Here is a 20,186-nt window from a genome sequence, read left to right on the forward strand (position 1 = left end):
GCTTTTTGGTGTTGACACTAAGAACCACTAAGTTGACACTAAGAACCCAATCTCAGAGTCGTAACCCAAGTTCAAGTCGTAACCCAATCTTGCATGCGAAGGATGACAACCAAAATGAATTACTCTGTTGAGAACCTTCATTCTGCTGGCTAGACAATGTTCTTACGTATGACCTTGAATCCACTCCGTAGAAAACCCATTGGCACTAGTCGCTTATTTCTAATGATGCATAGTTCTTATTTCCAGTAGGGGTTCATAGGAAAATCAACTTCCATTTCCTTTTAAGTATTATTGTTGTTGTCAATGCATTGCAGCTTCTGGGTTGCCCATTTAGGAATGTGGGCCACTGAACGCATAGGGGTGGGTTTGAGCTTGGCTGCAGCGGCTTTTTTTCTGGTGGAAGTGCAAAATAGAAACACTCGTGTTTTTAAGAGTTTGGCGCATGTTAAAGATCCCCGGGTGATCGAAATTGTTTTGTAGCCCTCCAGTGTGACACTCTGCCTAGCCAAGGTGCGGCTTAGGTGTTAAACCCTGATCTGCTCACCTGGAAATGGATTGCCCTTTGTTGAGTGTTGTTTCTTGTTACTTGTCACTGCTGTGCCTTAAGTTGGGACGTGGCTCTTAAAATGATATCTTTTAATTTTTAAGTAAACTCTGTGAAACTTGCCAGTCTTGCTGCTTTCTTCTCCAGTGATTTGAAATGTTCCATTATTTTTTGCGTAAGTGAATTAGATCCCAAGATTATAGATAATCAGCCATTTTTGGAGGAACAGTAGACAGAACAGTGTTGGTCAGGAAACTAATCTTTATATTTTCCAATACTGTGAACCATGGTGAATGCAATAAGAGAAGTTTTTTGATGCAGCAGTGCTTAGAACTCATTTCAGAGCTCATTAAACTTTGGTGTTCGAAATGGCCGTTCAAAATTTTCTCTTGCCACTTGTGCCACTAAACACCAAAGTTTTAGTGAACTGTGAAATGAGTTCCAAGTGGGACATCAAAAAAATTGCCTCTCTTATTGCGTTCCTTTCCATTCCTGGAACGCAACTGTCAGTTGAGTTTCAAAAACTTCGTTTCGTGCATGCGGGGGCATACAAATACACATATACGTTCAAGGTGCGGCGTAATTGCAATTGTGAAGCCTGCAATCCGTACCACTGTATCACATGCACGTCGGCTGCTCCCAGCTAAATAGTCAGAGCTAGCTCAAAGTGAACACTTTGAAAACGACGCATCTTGGAATCCCACCCTTGATCTGAAGTGTTCTTGTTGCGTGACAGACCCGACGGACCATGCCGCGGTGGCTCAGTGTCTAAGGCGTTGTGCTGCGGAGCACGAGGTCGCGGGTTCGATTCCCGGCCGCGGCAGCCGCTTTTCTGACGGAGGCGAAAAGCAAAAATGCCCGTGTGTACGAGATTTCGGCGCACGTTAAAGATCCCCAGGTGGTTGAAATTAATCTGGAGCCCTCCACTACGGCGCGCCTCATCGCCTGCGTTGCGTTGGCGCGTTAAACCTTTACAATCAACTCAGTGTTCCGTGACGACTCTCTCCTTTCCCTCTTCAATGCGTGCAGGGGAGAAGCGGGAGGGCGGGGAGCCGCCCCTGGACCTGGGCTTCCCGGACGACGAGGAGAGCGGCCAGGACGCGCTGTCGCCCCCCGGGGGCGGGGGCATGGGGGGCCCCATGGGCTCCTCGGGGGGCGGGGGCGCCGGGGGCGGGTCGGCCGGCTACGAGATCCCCGCCCGGCTGCGCACGCTGCACAACCTGGTGATCCAGTACGCCTCGCAGGGCCGCTACGAGGTGGCCGTGCCGCTCTGCAAGCAGGCCCTGGAGGACCTCGAGAAGACCAGCGGCCACGACCACCCGGACGTCGCCACCATGCTCAACATCCTCGCCCTCGTCTACAGGTCAGCCGGGGAGGGCACTCACTGCCTTCTTCCTTCGCGCTGTTGTTTTGGGTGGCCGGAGGAGGGAAGGGGTGGGGTGGCTGGGCATATGTGTTGTAATGTCTCGCAAGCAGCTGACAGGCGGCCTGAGGAGGTGCCACAGATGTAGGTAGGACCTCTGGTTGTGATGCTGTAGATGGACATCCCATGGACGTCCCGTGAACGTGCCACGGATGTATGTAGGATGTCTGGATGAGACGCTATTGCTAAACATCTACTGGACGTGCCGCAGACATACCTAAGCTTGAAAGGTGGAAACCAGAAAAACCGGTTTTGCCTCCCAAGCCCAATCTTTAAACAGTCGTAACTTCTGCTACAGACCAGATGTAATGGTGATGGTAGTCTTATTGCACACTTCTTGATTTGTGCACAGTTCACTGGTATGTCGTTCAGCTGCATCACTCCAGCAGTTTTCTTACAAACGCTCTCAGAAAATCACATATATAAAAATCTGAATAAATTTGAGTGTAGTCATTTTGCAGAGAAACAAATTTTACATCTACAGTTAGAGTGAAAAACTGCATATGTCCCTCAATTTTCATCCTCATCGGTGAAAAAATAGGCTTTTTTTAATTGAAGACCAGTGTGCCCTCTTAACTCTTTCGCTACCGCAGAAAAATTGACCAATTTTTAGGGGTCCAAGAAAACATTTTTTTCCTGCTAAAAAATTGGTTAGGCACTAATTGCAGGAGCATAAAATGCAGATTATTTAACGGCCTTTCTAATAACACTAGTTTTTTAAAGGCTTTTATATATCATAGTTGTGAAAAAAGTATCAATATCAAAATTTTTGTTAAGTTGTCGAAAAAAATGATAAAAAAGGAGTTGTGTATATCAAACCACCGGTAGTAAAAAAAAAATTAGAATATACATTTTGTCGGGAAACATTTCAAAAACACGCCCTAGAGAAAATGTCGACTTGCGCGGAACAGTTTGTCAGATATAAAAAAAAAATGTTAGCATGCACGGTGCTCGTGTCATGCGGTAAAGTCCAACCTCCAATTCAAAATGTGTAATTTCGGGTGGCTTCCTGGAATAAATGTGGCGGTTTGTCATTATCAGAGGCACCAATTTGCCCCCACATAACGTAAAAACATCTTGTCAATGACTGACTGCATTTACAACGAACACAATATTTGGGACAAGCACGCGATGCGGAAAAAAACATCCATGAAGTTGAAAACGGAATGTCGTGGCTGATGCTTGTTGTCGTTCACGGTCAGTTATCTCTCAAAACATAAAACTGAGCTTTATTATCATCCTCTTACTCGTAATTGTAGCCTTGCTCGCATAAATGAGGTACGATGAGCTAGAATCGTGCCCTGCGTTCTTTGGCCGAGTAACAGTTGCGCGATGAAAAAGGTCAGCACAACGAGTCTCCTCCATTGCAGCGCCACCTAAAATTTTTCAAATGAAACAGTACAAAAACTTCTCGGAGACTCCGTCCGAATAGACAGTTCAACTAAGCAGCAACATTAGACACCCGGATATACTCGCATGGAAACGAATCTGAAGTCGAACAGCTGGCAGTGTAAGGCCAGTTTGAAGTGCTGTCCTCGGCGGAACAGATATCTGGCGACTGGGTGTGATCTTTTGACTTGCATCTGAAGTTCTTATCGCAGAAATCCGGTTAGGGTGGGGGGAAATCAGGAGCGCCGTGCTTTGTTCGAGGATCAGTCGCGGACGCTCCAGGCACCATGGCAGGCAGCCTTGAAGTTGGGTAACTGCGTAGTAGCGCTAAATATGAATTTCGCAATGCAGAAATGAAACCGAAACTGTTGTAAACTGTTTGTGAATGGTCCTGGGGTAAGTAGAACTACCACAGTACTTAGAACAACGTGTGCGAAGGCAATAAAACAACCAGGCACTGCTTGACATTTGCAGCTGATTTCTGGGATTATTACTGTCAGAGCGCGAACCTGACGATTGAAAATCGTTTGCTAGTTCCCCATTCACGCCCTGATAACAAAAAACAAGCGCTGGTGCTGAGTAATTACGAGTGGCACGCATTCTTCGTTGGTAGCAGTGACGCGCGATGACCACGCCCCTTTTCCACACCCAGGTGATTCAAAAACGTGTCAAAAATCACGTTTCCGTTGCAAAAATGAAAACAAAACTGATTTTGAAAGGCCATTTTCTGATCTAACTCCGAACGGCTTTACTTGTTCGAGAAACGACTGGAACGCTATGAAAAGGCGCTCCCAAAGTATCGATCAAATTGATCGATTTTGATAGGTGCGGTAGTGAAAGATTTCAAAGCGTTGTGTGGTTCGTAGCTCGAAAGCAGCCACCGTTGCTTGCCCTAACCGCCACCAGGGACCAGAACAAGTACAAGGAGGCGGCGGCGCTGCTGAACGACGCGCTGGCCATTCGCGAGAAGACGCTGGGCGAGAGCCACCCGGCCGTGGCGGCCACGCTGAACAACCTGGCGGTGCTGTACGGCAAGCGGGGCAAGTACCGCGACGCCGAGCCCCTGTGCAAGCGCGCCCTGGACATCCGCGAGCGCGTCCTGGGCCGCGACCACCCCGACGTGGCCAAGCAGCTCAACAACCTCGCCCTGCTCTGCCAGAACCAGGGCAAGTATGAGGAGGTACGTTCTTCTTCTTTCTTTCGTTCTATCTTCCTAAAGGCCTTCACGGGCATTCCATGGGGGGGATTAACGTAATAACAGCAACAGTCATGGAAGTGCAAGTACAAACACATTCCAGTCAAAAGGCATACAGTAAAACCTCGTTACAAGAGGCACTCAAGGGACCCAGGAATCGTGTCTCTTGTAACCACGGCCTCTTGTACGCGATGCTGCTAACATGGCGAACACAGGGAAACCAACCAAACCGTCCTCATTCAGATGTCTCTTATAACCAAGTGTTTCTTGTGACAGTGTCTCTTGTAACAACGGTACACAGTGTGGAATATGGGGGGGGGTTCTTGGGGGGGCAACGTGGCCAGTACTCTGCCGCAGGCCACCACGCTAGCTCTCCCGGCATGTCAACCACACTGGCCCCCGCACTTACGGCAGCCCAGCGAGGTTCGCTGATACGAGAACACAGTAGACAGTAGCGCTGAAGCACAGCTGTTTACTTGGGACCTCCTCCCAAGGCATGCGAACGCAAGGCTCGACGGGGTTCACGAATCACGCCGTCCGGGTTGGGATTGCGGGAGGGAGGCAGATACTCACGGCGCGTGACAACAACAGTCCCCACCTGTTTTACATGGTCCGCCACGCTGTTCCGCCAATTTTTCCCTGACTGCCCTCCGATCAGACTCTCTCTGTCTTTGGCATGTATATTCGTGCAGCCAGCGCACGGTACGGTGGTGCCATGTCTCGGGGCAGTGGTGAACCAGCGCAGCACTGGACCAGTTTAAGCGCCACGCGTCTCTCCCCGAAGCGCGCACCGGCTTGGGATCGCGGGTTGCAGTTCTCCACGATTCCTACAACAGGAAAGGGGGCAGTAGTCATGAAATTGTAACATGCCTATGTACAAGATCGAAAATGGCACAAACATTGAAAAATGATTTATACGTTGAGGAGTGATTGTAACTCTTTGATGAATGAGTCGTGGCTAATGAGGGTGACAATGTCACCTTCTCTTATGTGCTGCCACCGAGAGTGCTCGGGGATTGTTCTGGAGAGATGGTTGCAGTAAAGTGTCTCACACTTATGAAACAACGATGATTGTTGGAGAGGCTGAATGTTGCAGCACGATTGTGGACGACTTTCTCCAGTGCACTTGCGAGTGCGTGCCAAAGCTTTGGGCGAACGTGCCATTTAAAAACGAGTTTTAAGTCAGCTGCCGCGATGAAATAATTTCTCTTTAGACAACTTGACTTGCAGAGAGCATTTGCTATAAACGTGCAGTATGTTATGTGTTAAGAGGGCAGATTGGTCTTTGGGGCCGAACAACCGTCAAAAAATCGTTTTCTGAAAAATAGCATTTTTGGCATCCAACACTAATTTGCATTCGGTCTGCAAATTTTCTCATCAAAAGGCAGCGTATTTTATTGTAAATAGCGTTTTGAAGTGCAGTCTACAGCTCAGTTCACGCTGAATTCGATGGTAAAATGCACTTTTCTTGCAACGCAAAGTCGCATTTTGCCGATGGATATCTCAGTGCCCAGAGCAGGTACGACTGTAATTTCTTTTGCTTGTGATACGTACGTGTGCAGAGAATACAATGTTGGCAACAGATTTTCAAGTGGAGGCTCTGGAGAATTGTTATTGTGTTCAATTGACACCGCCTGGGATCCATTTCTGGCAGAGCATGGGAGGAGTGAAGTTCAGTGTGTTATGAAACGATCGAAAATAGGTATATCAAGAAAGTTCCTCTAACGTTGTATTCTGTAGTGATTTGTGTGCCTAGCCTCGTGGTAATCGCCATTCTGAATGGAGTGGTTTCTCAGCAAACAACACATTACTGCTCATTGAACCAAAGCAAGAAAGCTACGAAACATGATTTTTCACTTAACCCTTTCAGCCCTGGTGTTTTCAATTGACGCCATCACATAAAACGGAGAATGGAACCAAAACTGCTAGTTTTTTGAGGGAATTGTTTTTCATTGATGCCTATTGCAATCTATATCACTGTTGTTTCATTTTAGTGGAGCTGCTTGCTACAAAGAAGGAGCTCTGGTAAAGACACAATTACGACATTAGACAGTTTTAGTTGAGCGTACGCAGAGAGTTGCGCGCGCACGTGGCGGCAGCGCAGCGCGCGCAGAAAAGTTCTCGCGAAGAACCAGTTTTAGTTGAGCGCACGCAGAAGTTGGTGCGGGAATAATCCAGTACCGCCGAATGCGCGCTTCGTGTGTCATGCAGCGCCACTGAACGCCAGATTGGCGAACGAAACATGTGGTTGTTGGCCCGTGCCAGTCGTAAACCTAGCCACAAGACGCTGTAAACCAGTTTGTGGGGGAGACACTGTTCCTTTGTTCTTTTCGTTCACGGGCAAGAGAGACTGGAAAGAGGACGGGAGGGGCCTCGCGCACGGCCTGCAAAGCCCGCAAAACCCACAACGCAAGAATCCAAAACTTGCGGGCGCACACAAAGCGTGCGGCTCCCGCTTACGTACTCCGCAAGTTCCTTGCGTGCGCTCAACTAAAACTGTCTATTGCGGCTGAAACGAATGGCAGTCCGTCTTTCATTCCCGAGCTTGTAAATCTACAAAGACGTGCTCTACGATGTTAATTTTTTGTTTGTAGGTTCATGTAGTCATGAAGTTGTGGGAAATATGCAAAAGTGACGTGTCTGCTCAACGTAAAATTTTTCATTGCAAGATGTCCTAATTAATTGCTTCATTAATAAATTTGTTATTACTTGCACTTCGAGCTGTATTTCTTGTTTTTAGGGCTGATGGGACCCTAAACTTTAGGAAAACACATGGGAAATATTGCTTTACTTGAAATTAAAATATCAGGCCTGAAAGGGTGTTAAGGGCCCTTTCAGAAACACAGTCTCGCCCTCCTTCCCTGCCTCCCTGTCCCTGTCCTGCTGGCAGGTTGAGCGGTACTACCAGCGGGCGCTGGACATCTACGAGCGCACGCTGGGGCCCGACGACCCGAACGTGGCCAAGACCAAGAACAACCTGGCCTCGGCCTACCTCAAGCAGGGCAAGTACAAGGAGGCCGAGCTGCTCTACAAGCAGGTGCTCACCCGGGCCCACGAGCGCGAGTTCGGCTCCGTCACGGGCGACAACAAGCCCATCTGGCAGCTGGCCGAGGAGCGCGAGGAGAACAAGAGCAGCAGCCGCGACAACGCCCCCTACGGCGAGTACGGGGGCTGGCACAAGGCCGCCAAGGTCGACAGGTGAGCTAAGGGGGGAGTTGCTGCGCTGCCTGTGTTTTTTTAAGTGCAGGGCACTTAAGGGGCGCACCTTGTCGTCATCGCAGTGTCACCCAGAGGCTTCGAAAGCCAAGCAGTTTATGTAGTCATAAGCGTTCGAAACTTGTGAACCGCTGGCACTTGGCAATACATCTCACCGTTGTCTAGCGCAAAGAAAACTGCAGGTACATTTGAGGCAAAATAGACGTAATCAATCGGCAGCGCCTGCGTTCATTTGGTTAGGAACGCTCGCTGGGTTGGTTTTTACGACAGCGAGCAAAAAGAAATGGCAGCGTAACGCCGGCATGTGCGGGAGGATAAGCAAGCTCAAAAAGAACAGAACTTCCGCTGACACAGTTTCAGGCAAGGGGTGCGCGAGCACTGCGAAGGTGGGAAATTTGAATTCATTTGGTGCTAACAGCAAACAGAGAATGGTGCTACAGCCCGTTATGGCGAATCACTGCTCTGCACTTCCGACAGCTGTCACATTGAGTGGAACGGCTTTAATTTTTTACTTTGAGGATGCGTGTTGAGGAGAAGCACACAAAAGAGGAAGACATTTTTCAAGGGGAGACACATGTAAAACAACTTTTATTGTGGAGCAGTATACCTCTAACGAGCCCAGGAAATTTTCGTGTCTGCGTCAGCAGGAAACTCCCAGGCTACTACTGGCTACACAAACCAGCATCCCAGGCTACTACTGGCTAGTGGCTACCCATACAAACTACTGACAGCGCCAGGGATCGCACCTTGCCCCGAATGGAGAAGCGGAACGCGATGGCCCGTCGTCTTGCCGACTAAGTTTTGCCCAAATGGGGAGTTGGGGAGACAGACGGTGGTTTGGATTCAGCGTCTGGGGAGTGGGAGGGCGCTTTTTGGAGGCGACGCATCAAACAAGAGTGAGAGGGAGGCAGAGAGAGAGGTGTAGCCATAGTCGCGCTAGCCACTCTCCTCTTAACCCTTCGAAAGACACTCCTTTTTATTTTCGTTCCGCCGACGCTGCTGCGTTCGGGACGGTGCCCCCGTGAATCCCAGGCACCTGCTGGCAGAGTGTCTGGTTTCACTCTTTGTGGAGCCACGTGTGTGAATTGAAGTGAATCGTTGTGGGTGTCATTTATAGCTTTGCAGTCCAACTATCTTCAGAGCGTGGATTGCAGCCAAATTTTTTTATTATTGTTTGCACTGAAGGGTTGATATTGCAGACAGTGATAGATTGTTTCATGCAGATTTTAAACATGGCAACAGTTTTTGTGCGGCTGTAATAGTTCTTGAGTTGTGTCAGAGACGACAGGAAATTGTTGTGATTTTTGTGGATACATTTACATGTAGCAGATGTTCACAAAAGGCATCTTGCTGTAGTTTACTGGCTCCTTGGATATCGCAGAGTTTCGATATGTCAGTAAAAACTGTGTGTAAGTGCTGGAAACATGCAGAAAAAGTTAACAAAGTCTAGGTAATGTTTTTCGCAACACCCTCAAACAATACCCGGGTGGTTTCCTGATTCTTTCTGTGAGATGTCACACTTTCAAGTAGATAATTTCATTCTGCACGTCATCACGTATATGTGTGCCAAATTTCATTTTTGTAGGTCATCTCTAAGTTTCCAAAAAACTTTCCGCGAAACACGAAAGGTACCAGGAATTCAAAAACGAGAAAATCGAGTTTGAATGTTTGAAACATTTGTATTTGCAGAAATGCAATTATCGTCGCATGAAACTTCACCATAGTCAAGAGAACCTTGTGGTCAAAGCACAGCAAGCGGTCTTTGAGAGTAGTAACTAGTTAGTAGTAACGCATTACCACTGACTAGTTACTTTTTTCAGCAACTTGCAACTGTAACTAGTTACTTTTGCGTTAGAGGTGTTCGTAGGTGTAGCACTGTTACTTTTTACACAGTAACTGCAACAGAAAATGCCGTTACAGTTTCTTTTTAATTTTCTTTGTAAAATTTATCTGTCAGCAACACTGGTTAAGGGCCCACGTGCAGATCGTGCTTTCCACTCTTTCAGCCTTTCTTCTTTGTCATTACCCTTGCCACCCATCACCTTTCTACAGCACAGCTCCCCTCGCAGTTTAGGAGAGGAGGCCGCTAAGAGTTGCACTTGAGTGTGCCCCCTTTCCTCTGCCTAGAGTTTTACAACGTGCAATTTTCTATTTCTACCACGTCCCCACCCTCGTGCGTTTCTGTTGAGTAGACTCTATCATTTGCTTGCATGAGAAGACAAATTGCATGAAAAGGCACTTAATTAAGCGAGAGTCTTTACAAGTAGTTGCGTGGCTGTTGAGGACAGTGAAAAAAAAGCTGGGTCAAGCTGAGTGCATCTCTAGGTGCCGTGACATGCTGAATAAGGAAGGTGGGAAGGCGAAGGGTTGGGGCGATGACGCTTAATAGTGGGCAAAAGTAATGCAGTGTCTTCAATTGTCTGATATGATGACCAATGGAAGGGATGATGTGTTGCCTAGCTCATAAGGGAAATGAGGGAAAGAGTGGCGATTCACACGGTAGTAATACTTCTTGTCACTCTGCTTGAAATGCCTTACGGCTGAAACGTTGCGTAGGCTGGTGCTGGCAAAAGTAGCGCAAGTTGTAGCAGTTTTGTAGGCCTGCAGTTTCAACTTTTTGTTGGCAAAACTCACCTTAAAAGCTACGAGGGCATTTAACAGAGTGCCAAAAACATACTGGAAGTCGCCATGAGAAAGAGGCAAAAGCAATGACAACTAACTGTACATCATTCCACCACCTCTGAGTGGCCCTTGTGATTGCGCGACAGCAATCCGAACCTGAGTTGTTGGGGAGAGATGGCACCCACTGCTTCCTCAGATGGCTACTCGGGATACAGCTGAGATTCGGTCATCCAATTTTCGTTACTTGCAATGCCCAAAGCAAGAGCAGAGTAGCGTTTAATACTGACTGAAATACCCAGCCAAGCTTTACTACGTCTGATGCCCTGTTACCATATTTCTCACCAGTGCTGATCGCGTGTGCTTGCTGTCTAGTTCTGGGCGGTCCCCCGGGTACATAATGGAGCCCTTGGCACATCACGGTGTGTGTGGAAAAAAAAGGGGGGGGAAGGGTGGGGGGGTATTTTGGAATCGAAAACATTATAATTTTTTGGTGAGGGCAGCAGGGTTTCACATCAGAAGTATTCTCATTGGGCTATTAACTGACCAATTTTTTACATGGAGCAGACCGTTGTGTACTTCTGCTTGTCTGCCCTTGTCCATTTTGTGTTGAGCCAAAAAGACTCTTTCCTTCACAACCCTTTTCAAACTAGTAGAAGTACAAATGGGCATGCCCTGATACTCGAGTGTTTTTTTTTTGTTTTTGTTTTTTTTTCATTTGTGATCATGTAGTGTGATCTTCCTTCAGTTGTGCTGCTTTCTCTAGCTTGCGCAAAGACCTTCTCGCCTGTGGCTGACTGAGACGTGCCTTCTCCCCTCTCCTCCCCCTTCCCCCAGCCCGACAGTGGCGACGACCCTGAAGAACCTGGGGGCCCTCTACCGAAGGCAGGGCAAGTACGAGGCGGCCGAGACGCTCGAAGACTGCGCCCTCAGGGCACGCAAGGAGGTGCGTGCGGCTCCCTTTCCCTCTTCTTCTCCCTTGCACACCTTCACCTCGCGTTGATCGTTTCTGGCCTTGGGAAGGGCTCTGAGTTAACTTTGAAAGGGTGCTGTTGCTTGTCAGAGGCTCTAGCGAAGCTGTGTTATTTTTATTTTATTTTTAAGCGCAGAGCACTTTAGGGGCTCGCCTTGTCGCCATAGCTCACTCGCTGGACCCAAGTAGAGCCATACGGCGTTCCGTCGTCACGGCTGTCGTTGTGGTGTAACCCAGAGGCTCTGAAAGCCAAGTGGTTTATGTAGTCAGAACCTCGTGAACCGCTGGTGCTTGTCATACATCTCCCCATTGTCTAGTGAAAAGAAAACTGCAAGTACATCTGAGGCAAACTGTGGATAACTAGCCGACAGCTCCCACGTTCATTTAGTTAGGAACGCCTGTTGGGTTGGTTTTTCCGATAGTGAGCGAAAAACCAGTGGCAGCGCAACGCCGGCATGTGCGAGAGGAAAAGCAAGCACAAAAAGAGCAGAACTCCCGCTGGCGTAGTTTCAGGCAGGGGGGCGCACAAGAACCGCGGAGGCGGGAAATTTGAATTGCATTGGGTGTTAGCGGTGAGCAGATAACGGTGTTACAGCCCATTATGGCAAATCACTGCTTTGCACTTCCGACAGCTTTCACATTGAGTGGAACGGCTTTATTTTATTTTTTTTCCACCCCAAACCGGTTTTTGAAGCGTTTTTGTAGTGGAAGCAATGTCGTCCTGTCAAAAAACTGATGCATTTCCCCATAGCCCAGTTGGCCGACCGAAAAACTCCGATTGCACCTCTGGCCACACGGAGCGTGCATGGAACCGGGCTTCCATCGTGTCAAAACAGTTACTTAAAAATCGTGAAAAAGGAACGCTTCTAGATAAAGAAATACACACGTCGATCATGAAAAGGATGTACAACAGTATAGCTGTATCTCATAAACCACGTATCGGTATACATTTAGACCATTCGTAGATGCATTTACTTAGTGCGCGAAACATCGTCGCATGGGTTCCTCTGTTGCTTGTAATTTGGGTCGATTGGGCGCATACTTAGCCTTTGTTCTTCTCTCAACCTTCTTTATGAAGAGATGGTACATTTTCAGCTGTGCCGGGGAGGGGCTTTCGTTTTACATACCTTGCACCCACTGCAGCGAGAACGGCAGGTTGTGCCAGCCACACTGTCGTCCTGGGAGCTTCATACAAGCAGGAACACATCATGCAGTGACTGGACGGCTGTGCGAAGCTGATAGGGCAATGCTTTGTGTTAGAACTTGCATCAAATCTTTCTAACGGTGGTGACTTGATAGTGATATTTTGCGAAGCATTTATGTGCTTTTAACCAGTGTTCCGCATACTGGAAGCAATGAGTGGGGAAACTTATTCGTATCGCATACGAAGTACACAAGGCTGCAAGCAAAAGCTGCTGCTGAGATTTCTGCTTTTGGCATAAGGGCAACCCATTGAGCTGTGCATAACCATGAAAAAGAAAAAAAAAGAGAAATACAATGTGTCATAGGAACAAAGCAGTTCTCTCGTGGTGATATACAGAAAGTGAACTGGTGAATGCAATTAGGGTTAAGGGCTCATGAAATTCCGGCGTAACAATCAAAGTGATAGGAAGCACTGCAGAGTCATCATGAAGAGAACTCGCTTAGAAAAGGAACAGGAGTCTCCTAGCTAGTCATTTTTTTTTTCTATTTACGCAATATTAAAAGTTGCCACAATAAACAGCAAGGATTTTAGCGCATCGGTTAAACAGAAAAGCCCAACCAGTTGTGGGTGTTCAACAGGAGTAACTAGCATGGAAAACACCGCAGTTTGTAGTGGGAGGAGTCTGAAAAAATGTTTCTGCATGGCGTGGCAGAAAGAAATGTCTACAAGGGTATAAACACTCAATAACTCCTTTTTTCTATTCGATGCTTGGCAGTGACAGAAGTCCCGTTCTCTGCGAATGCTTATGAAGGCTAGCAGTTCTGTGCAAATTTTTTTTTTTTTTTTTTTTTTTTTTTTTTTTTTGCTGGTGATCAACAAACACAGGATTTACCAGTGAAGGTGTATTTTCTACAGCATGTGGAAGGTTTTTCTGAGTAATGCAAATTTTTAAAATGTATACCTTTTTTCGGTTTTGAAATCAAGGGAAAGTACTTGATCCTCAAGGAAAGCAGCATGCATGAACTAGCATTGTAGTTCTTGGGAAACACTAAGATGATTGCAGTAGTTTATACCCACAAGTGTTTCCAATGAGCAGAATAGGTTCTCCTCTGGAGTGTTCAGGACGACAAGCACTCATTTACGGCTTAGATTGCATTTATGTTTCTAACTATATGGAAGGGTTTGCTAAATGATTTGACTTTGTCCTTTGGCACAAGCGGAGTTTTTGAGTGAATACATGGCTTTTGGTGGCGGCGACACGTAGAGCTAGCGCATCAACCCATAAAAATATGCGTAACATCTTTGTAATCTTCTTCCAATGAAGGTGATTCCGATGAGTATGAATATGTTGAGAGTTTTGATGTGAAAAAAGACGCGATGACACTGAATTTAGCAGTTCTATTGCCAATAGGGACATCTGTGAAGCGAGCATTACAAGTGCTTTTCAGCTGCTCTGTCATTGCTTGCTTTGAAATATTTACTGCGCAGTTGCCGTGCTTCCCGATTGAAATAGTCAAAGGTTGATCACCCTGTGCAAGTGAAGAATGACGACACGTTTGTGGCTATGTGCTTTATTGGGGGGGGGGGGGGGGGGGGGGGGCTGTATTTTAGTAGCAACAGGCTGTGGGTTTCCTATACAATGCTCAAAAATAAACTGTACTGCATTGATTTGACTTTTTATATGGTGTAAATATTTTTTCAACATCAAGTAGTTGCTTTGCAGCATTATAAGATTCAAATTCAACAATTTGCACCTTTAGTAAGAAAATTTTGTAAAAAATAATACACTCAACTGGTTACTGTGACTGTGTGTAGGTTAACCAGAGACAGGTTCTTTTGCAACGCCATCCCTAAGGTTCAGACATTGTCCTATATCACTAGTGGTCAGATTTGGTGTAATTTGTTGAATTTATGCCACATCCATGTCTTCTTTTAAAAATTATTTTGAGTTGCCCAGTGCTCTAGCTCTTGTAAAACTATAGAATTTGCTTCACCAACTAGCTGGTCAGCTGATTTTCCTGCTGAAAATCTGCTGATGCTGACTACGTCACTTGCATACATGTTAAAAAGTGAAGGTCCCAAGGCGCCTCCCTGTGGTACCCCGAACGGTGCAAATAGTAGATTGAAGCGGAAGTTGTCAGTATTGACTGTTTCTCTATGACGTTTTATGTAAAATGTGATCAGAGTTGCAGAGTTTTCTCGAGACGCGTTAAAAAGCAAAGGACCCAAGGTGCTCCCTTGTGGTACCCCCAAAGGCACAGGTAGTGGAATTAAGATTTGCAGCGCTCCTTGAAGAACACCCGCAGAGTCAAGCTGCTCAATTAGTAAACAGTGGTCAAAACTCGTGGTTCATGGAGATCCATGAACAGGTCCTAAATTAAGCCTCCTTTCTCGGACCAGTGGCCAACCAAGGATGAAAAGAAAGGCAATAGAGTCAGCTGGCGCTAGGTACCCTGTTCGTGTGACCAAAAGGGTCTGTCGGTTGTGAACTTGGCAGGCTCTAGATCAACGGCACGGCCGCTCCATGCCCTACCTGGACTTCTCCACCCACAAGGACAAGAGGCCCGGCAGCGGCAGCGGGGGCAAGTCCGGCTCACGGCGGGGCTCGCGCGAGTCCCTCGACAGCGTCACCTACGACGGGCAGCCACAGGACGAGGTGAGGACCCCATCCTCTCGCGCGCTCTCTCTCTCCCTTCCCATCGCAAATTGCTTCTTCCTCCCAGGCGAACTGCGGTTTTTATTTTGCCGCTGTAAATCTGATACTTGCCTACTGGTTGTTGGCATGTATGCGTGTTTTCTGCGTGTTGCGAGACAAAACTTGCGCAATGTGATGATAATGTGGCATTGAGCTTGCAAGTTATTGCACAGACTCAGTCTTCTTTTTTAAAGAAAAGACCTCTGTTGCTCACTTGATATATCGCACAAGTGTTCGCCCTAAAGGTCACTTTGAAAATAGTGTAAAGAACTTTCTGACCTCTCCTCTGCCACACATTCTGGAAGCGTTAATTTGATGGTGAAGGGTCGAAACCACTGCCGGAGCAGAACCGCAGTGGTACACTGAGCCCGAGAGTGTGGCGTGTCCAGGAGGCCTGGTGCCGTGCTCTCCCGTGGCCTCCACCGCGCCTTCCCGCGTCTATTTCGGTTTGGTCCCTTGCGCACAGACCCTGACAGCGAACCAGTGTCTCTATCTGTCTTTTTCCCCCCTCTCCCCCCCTCGACGAACGGCAGCGGAGGCAAATCGCCGCTAGCATGTGGGGAACCCCGACGCACCGCATATGGCCTCGCCAGCGCACCAAGCAGTGGCCCCGGAGGCTGAGTCCCTCGGGTGTCTTCTCCTTCTGACTGCCAGCCCTCTTTTTTTCTCGCCTTTTACGACTACCTCCATTCACACGGGGTGCTGGGATTCACCGAGCACCAGAAGCTTTGCGTTTGGGGTCGCTAGTTACAGACATGGACGGGCTGGGAGAGTTTTTTTATACGTTCGCTAGTGCAGTTGGCGACAGGAAGCACCCACTGTGGGGTATGGTGAGATCTTCGATGGGACCATAGCTTTAGTTTTTTTTAGCGAAGGGTGTGAAGGGGTGTCTGTGACGATGTGGCACCTGCTCGTTACGCAGTGTGCCAGCATCCTCGGTGTCGTCTGAAATGGGAACCGTTTTGGTGGTGTCTGTAATGTAATGTGCAAATCTTTCTAGCCAAGCCAACAGGCTTTTTAGGCAGGCAGGTGTGTTGTGGGCAGCTTGCAGCAAGCTTGAAGTCAACCTCTTGAAAGTCAAACTTGTCTACAAGCGTTAAAGGTCTACGAGCGTTAAAGTTGTTCTTTACAGCAACACCATCTATGTGAAGAGTGATGGCTGACAGGTGCTACTTGCTTAGGGAGTCGAAACGTTTTCTGTGCTTTGGAAATGCGTGAATTACATTGTTTTCAACGAACAGGATCTGGAGCTAGGTGTTACAGAGCGTGATTCTCTTTCTGTCTCTTTTTTTTTATATCGTATATTCAGGGGGCGTTTTTGAATGCAGCAAGCGCAGAAGTGCAAAAAAACTCACACGCGCATTCTCAATTGCTGGGTTTGTGAGACTGCGCTCAGCTGTCAAAAGCAACGCAGTGGATGCAGTGCGAGACCTGTCGAAGTGCAAAGAAAAAACGCATTTGCATTCTTGGTAGCAAGGTGTCGGAGCTAGTGCTGCTTCAGGCCACAAGTTCTGGTAGTGGCCAGCTCAATCGTGATTCCGCTTAGTTCCGCAGCGGCTCTAGTCAACTCTTGCCTTTGTGTGGCCTACTTGCCGAGTGTTGGCGCAGAGCTTTGGTGCTCGGTAATCCCAGCATCCCTTTTGTGTATCCCAGCTAGTTTTTTTGTTTCGTTTTTGTTCTTTTTTTTTGTTTTTGTATTCAAGCACAGTGTACGTAGCCTTTGGAAGGCCCCTACTATGCCTTGTATTTAAAACTGTGCTACCAGACTGTGATAGAGCAGTGCAAAGTTCCTAGAGATTTCCTGGTTGAGGGAGGTCACTGCCATTGTCGAGGGGGCCAGTGCAAATTTTTCTGTCCGGAAAGGAGCTCACAGCGTTACACCAACTTGTGCCAACATTTTTAACAACAGGCCTGTCGTTTAACCTCAAGGCTTAAACCTTCTTTTTTTTACTCATTTTTATCGTAACTTTCTTCTTAGCATTTTTACCGGAAAAGAAGAAAAATAAGGCAGGGCCCAGTGCAAGCCTTGTAGCAAAGCTTTGTATATTTAGCACCTTTGTTACCACACACTTAACATTTTTGTTTACTATTTGCGGGAATCTTTCTTCGTTTAGCATGCCAGGTTTTCTAGCATCCTTAAATTTAAGAGCCTACTTGACTGATTTCTTTGTGAGTTTATCGTGCTGAATGTACCTAGATGTTGCTCAAACGAATCCCAACAGGCTTTTAGGCTTGCTTTAATAATTTGCTAATGCAGGCGTTATTTTAATATTTTATACAGCTTGCTTGTACTTGCATTGTGTTGAAGTTATGCAGCTTTTTTTGATTTCTTGCTTTCTGCTTGAGGGTTGTGAAGTGTTCTAAAAGGTTGCCAGGGAGTTTGCATTTTTCTTAGCTTTTTTGTTTTAAACTTACGTTTTACCTTTATGGCAGCAACGTCGTGACCTTGTTGTTTGTGTTCCGAAAAGGCATACGCAGCGGCTGCTGTTGTCAATACTCAAGCATTTATATAATTATTCGGTGCCTCGAGGCATGTTGCTGGGCCGGGTTTACTTATGTTTTTTTGAGATATTTTAGTGGCCACAATAAAATGTTTTTTCAGAGTTATTTTCTGTTTATCTGGTGGTTGCGCTTATCCTATTTGCTTGCCAGCAAAAACGACGAGGGAATTTTAGGAATGCGCTCTAAGTTTCGGGGAACAGTAAAACCTGGGTATGCCACACTAAAGATACGGCTATAGGCAGCTTGCCATCTAGTGGCTTGGATTGAAGATTTAGCTTATTGCGGTAGTTGAAGTGGTAGTTTGGTCTCTGGGCATTGAAAAAAGCACAGTCTATGTAATGTCTGTTGTAACTCTGCAACTGCACATCTCTCAGTAGACCTCTGCAAACAGATGTTTTTTCCAGAGCCTCAGATTAGCACTGTAGTTTGCGCTTATGTTTGTCAGTGACAGTGTTTCAGCTCACAATCGTTGCGTGACACCTTCAGCTTTACAGGTTACCATAGCAGTGGCTAGTGCTACAACGCACCACTTAAGTGTCAGACTGTTCTGGCATCTAACGTAAGGAGTTCGTGAAATTGGGTGTGCATATTCGGTCAAGGCATCATTCCCAGGCCTGAAATTCTGGCTCTGGGAGTGTTTTCCCAGAGCTGATTAGCACTGAAACAGCTGGTAGCACATAAAAAAGCTTTTCTTTTCTTTTTTCTTTTAGTTTTGTTAAGATCAATGTGTGAGGGGCTTTGTTTGACAAGTTCTAAGCCACGAGTGGGCTTGTTTAAGCGCCAACCTCTGAGTCATTCTTTTTTTTCCCCAGAAAGGTTGAACTTAGAACTGAGTACACGGTCTGCACATGTCAGGGGTGACTCTTGCTTTGCGCCAAACACAGTGGTCGGTTTCTGTGGACGCAGAGCTCATTCAAAGGAACATCTTAAGGGGAGTGTATGTCTCTCACTTCGCCGAAAGTTCACCTTCGGCAAGTTTTGCGCAAAGGTCCTTGTGCCTGAGTGTGTGTCTGTGTGGCTGTAAACCAGCTGCTAGCCTGGGGCTTTGCTTTGAGAAGCATTTTTTATTTTATATAGCTCCAGGCTGTTTACGTCAAAGCTTTCGCAAGGAGCCACAGGTGACTTTTTAGACTGAGTGTTATCACCGACTTAGACGGTGATCAGGTAGCGTGGAAGTCGTTGCTTGGAAGTTTGCAAAAGGGGTAATCTTTATAACAGCATTTTGTGGGTCCCAAAGTAATTTTCCCCCAAACCTTGGCACTTTGAAGTAGCAGCAAGGAAAGCCTTTAGAAGCAGGTTATAAAACGTTTTCGCCTGCTGATTGGATTGAGGAACTCTAACCACAACTTTGTCGTCCCTCAAAACGGCGGCCAAAGCTGTCAGTGCAGTTTGATACCGGGCTATGATAAACCCACGCAAGTTCAGTGTGGAGTTGGTTCAATGTGCTGTTGGCCCTGTGCGTCCTGGATGGATAAAAAAACCTCTTCACCAGTTTGCTGCCCCAGAGCAGGTGGACAGTAATCCCAGTAGCAGTGCCAACTCAAAAAGCAAAACCAGTAGCTGGAAAAAGAGTGGCACTGCGGAAAGCTGTGTCAGCTTGCTAAGGCTGCATTGAAGTTCTTGGGCAGCATGGTAGACACCTTAGGAAGCGGTCAAATTAGACGCCTGAAGCAAGAGGAATTGAAACAGTGCTGGAGACACCTCCACAGACAAAAACAGTGTGGAAGACATGTTAACAAAGGCAAAAAGATTTTTAAATGACAAATATATTGTAGTAATACTAGGCAGTTAAACAAGTTGGCAATAGCAAATTACACAAGAAATTTTCATCACAGAACATTTTTTTCCCCAAAATTAGCGTGTATTAGCACTAGCATTTAGTATTAACATTAAGTTAACATTAACATTAAGTTAATATTAACATTAAGCATTTAGTATGCACATTAGAATTAACATTAGCATTTCCAACTGCAGCACTGGCGCCATTTTCGAGTTTAGGCAGCAACGTAGCATGCATTGTTGCTGACTTTGACGTGTCTTGGCAAAGCAGCCTTCTTTTGCCGGCTTTGTTTGGATTGGGATCACGCTTAAAATGCCGAACGATCCACTAAGGCAGCAGCGAAGCCGTCTAACGAGGGAATGGCAATGCAGCCTCTGAAGGCGAAAGGCTGCAATAGAAGTGCTGCAGAAGATACTTTTGAGATGCAGACTGGAGCAGTGTATAGTCCAGATGCCAACTGCAGCAGTTCGGTGCTTCTTGTGGGGTGTTTTGTTGCTGAAAGCTGCGGTGTAGTCCCTGCACCCTTGTTTCCTTGCACTGTGCGCTGCTTCGAAGCTGCTTCCTACTGTGGTAGCGAACGCGCCGGCATTGCCCTCGCAGCAACAACACTGCAGACTTTTCTCTCACCGGTTTTACGGACCGGAACACGGCTCAAACGGGTAGACCGGCCGTTTTCCTCATCAATCATGCATTGGAGAGTCTTCTT

General features: G+C 46.9%; 1 protein-coding gene across 6 annotated transcripts in view; it reads left to right on the top strand.

The window, feature by feature from the left end:
• The window catches only part of LOC144164441 (kinesin light chain-like), a 117,575-nt gene that overhangs the window by 69,307 nt on the left and 28,082 nt on the right, over positions 1 to 20,186 (top strand). For 5 of the 6 annotated variants that reach the window (XM_077694977.1, XM_077694976.1, XM_077694978.1 and 2 more), the window contains exons 4-8: positions 1,574 to 1,907; positions 4,263 to 4,536; positions 7,442 to 7,749; positions 11,224 to 11,332; positions 15,001 to 15,159. In XM_077694977.1, the coding sequence (XP_077551103.1) occupies positions 1,574 to 1,907; positions 4,263 to 4,536; positions 7,442 to 7,749; positions 11,224 to 11,332; positions 15,001 to 15,159 (1,184 nt within the window). Of the gene's footprint in view, positions 1 to 1,573; positions 1,908 to 4,262; positions 4,537 to 7,441; positions 7,750 to 11,223; positions 11,333 to 15,000; positions 15,160 to 15,731; positions 15,883 to 20,186 lie in introns of those variants that run through there. The other variant, XM_077694980.1, reaches the window with a different exon arrangement.

The sequence above is a fragment of the Haemaphysalis longicornis genome, unplaced genomic scaffold (assembly GCF_048455015.1).
Source record: "Haemaphysalis longicornis isolate Haplotype H1 unplaced genomic scaffold, Haemaphysalis longicornis Haplotype H1 scaffold_13, whole genome shotgun sequence".
NCBI lineage: Eukaryota > Metazoa > Arthropoda > Arachnida > Ixodida > Ixodidae > Haemaphysalis > Haemaphysalis longicornis.